The sequence below is a fragment of the Vigna unguiculata genome, chromosome 6 (assembly GCF_037176805.1).
Source record: "Vigna unguiculata cultivar grain cowpea cultivar isolate G323 ecotype 2 chromosome 6, ASM3717680v1, whole genome shotgun sequence".
In the NCBI taxonomy this organism is placed as follows: Eukaryota; Viridiplantae; Streptophyta; class Magnoliopsida; order Fabales; family Fabaceae; genus Vigna; species Vigna unguiculata.
The window spans coordinates 36,939,805-36,941,514 of NC_140797.1; the positions used below are offsets into that span (position 1 = coordinate 36,939,805).

Below are 1,710 nucleotides of genomic sequence, written 5' to 3' on the forward strand. Positions count from 1 at the left end.
AGATTGATGATTAATTCTTAAACAATGAGCTGTTTTCTTTTTTATCCTTTTGTAAATTTCTATGCAGAATTTAAGATTCCAAATATCTTTTGGCATCACCTTTGCATAAAACGAATAAAGTTTAGGAAAGGTTTGTTGTGGGCAGAATCTACTTGTTTTACCATGGATTTTGTAACTGAGATGAACGTTTAGTAGATACGAAGAAAGAAAAAAAAAAAAGCAAAAGCTAAATGGTGTTGTAATCTACAGACTGTGCATGTTTGCTGGAAGAAATGATGAGAAAAAGTAACTCGGTGGACATACCTGGTCCCCTTGCTTTTATTTTGGAACTTTTCTTATGCACACTGTACCACCAACTTTATTTTTTTTCCTATTATAAACCATGTTTTCTGCTTCTCTACTCTTTCATTTCTCATCAAGTTAAACAATTCTGAGGTTTAAAGAAACACTGAGAGAGTAAGAGAGAAGAGAGAAGGGTTGTTGTTGCATATCCTTGATGGGTAATAACAGGTTCAGATTGTCTGATATGATGCCAAATGCATGGTTCTATAAGCTCAAAGATATGAGCAAATCAAGGAAGAAAAATGGCACTCATGTTATGAAGAACAAAGTTACCTCACCAACAACCTCCCAAAGGTCACAACAACCAAGATACTCTCATTGTTTCTCCATTGAACCAAACATAGCTGGTAAGTTATACAACTCTCCTATTTACACTAAGCACTCAGACAACATATTCATTGATTCACCAAGAAGATCATCTAAAAGAAGAACCAAGAGAAAAACCATTTACAAGCCTTCTCCCACAGTTGTCTCTTCACCAGTCATAGAAAGTTTTAGTTTTAGTTCTCGTTCCACAAATTGGATTAAGCCAAATCCACCTCAGTCTTCTTCTGACTACTATCTCTCCTCCTCTGATACTTCTTATGAATCAAACTTCCATGAATATGTTTCATCTGAGTCTGAGTGTGACAAGTTCACTATTCCTGACCTGCTTAATGGAGTAGCCTCTGAATGCAGTTGCAGAGTCAGCTCTTCCACCAATGACATCATCATTGACATGAAAAATGAACCATTCACTGCAAATTCTGAAAACCTTGATGGGTTTGACACAATTTCACAATTAGGCCTTCCTCCGATATTGACAAAGCCAGTGAAGTTTGATGATAAGGTCATTGAAGCCATTGAGCTGAGAAGATCAGCTAAATTTGATGAGGTAAATTCTCATCAATCTCAAGCTGTTAAAGTTAGCAAAGAGGAAAGCAGTAGAAGTAAGAGAGACAGAAAAACCAGTCCAGTATCTAGAATTTCCTCTGCTAGTTCTACTGGTATAAGACTTAGAGTCAATTCTCCAAAACTGGCAAGCAAGAAAGTTCAAGCCTATGCAAGAAGGAGTGTTTCATCCAAAGCAGGTAAGACCTCAGTGGATACAGGATTTCCAGAGGGATTTGCAGTTGTTAAGTCCTCACTTGATCCACAAAGAGACTTCAGGGAATCGATGGTGGAGATGATAGTGGAGAACAATATCCGAGCATCAAAAGATTTGGAGAACTTGCTTGCATGCTATCTTTCACTGAATTCAAGGGAATACCATGATCTCATTGTCAAAGCATTTGAGCAAATTTGGTATGACATGGCTCTACTTGGAATGTAAAGATTTTAGAATTATCCAATGCATGTGTATAGTCTTGTAAGTAACACTTCTCTGGA

At 37.1% G+C, this 1,710-nt stretch overlaps 1 protein-coding gene across 1 annotated transcript; it reads left to right on the plus strand.

Moving 5' to 3' along the window:
* The first annotated feature begins 389 nt into the window (after positions 1–389).
* Positions 390–1,710, plus strand: LOC114187585 (transcription repressor OFP4-like). Its single transcript, XM_028075865.2, has one exon. The coding sequence runs from the start codon at positions 497–499 to the stop codon at positions 1,652–1,654; it is 1,158 nt and encodes a 385-aa protein (XP_027931666.1). The 5' UTR covers positions 390–496; the 3' UTR covers positions 1,655–1,710.

Excerpts from the sequence above, each read along its gene's own strand:
- LOC114187585 (XM_028075865.2), top strand. The coding sequence starts at position 497 with ATGGGTAATAACAGGTTCAGATTGTCTGATATGATGCCAAATGCATGG.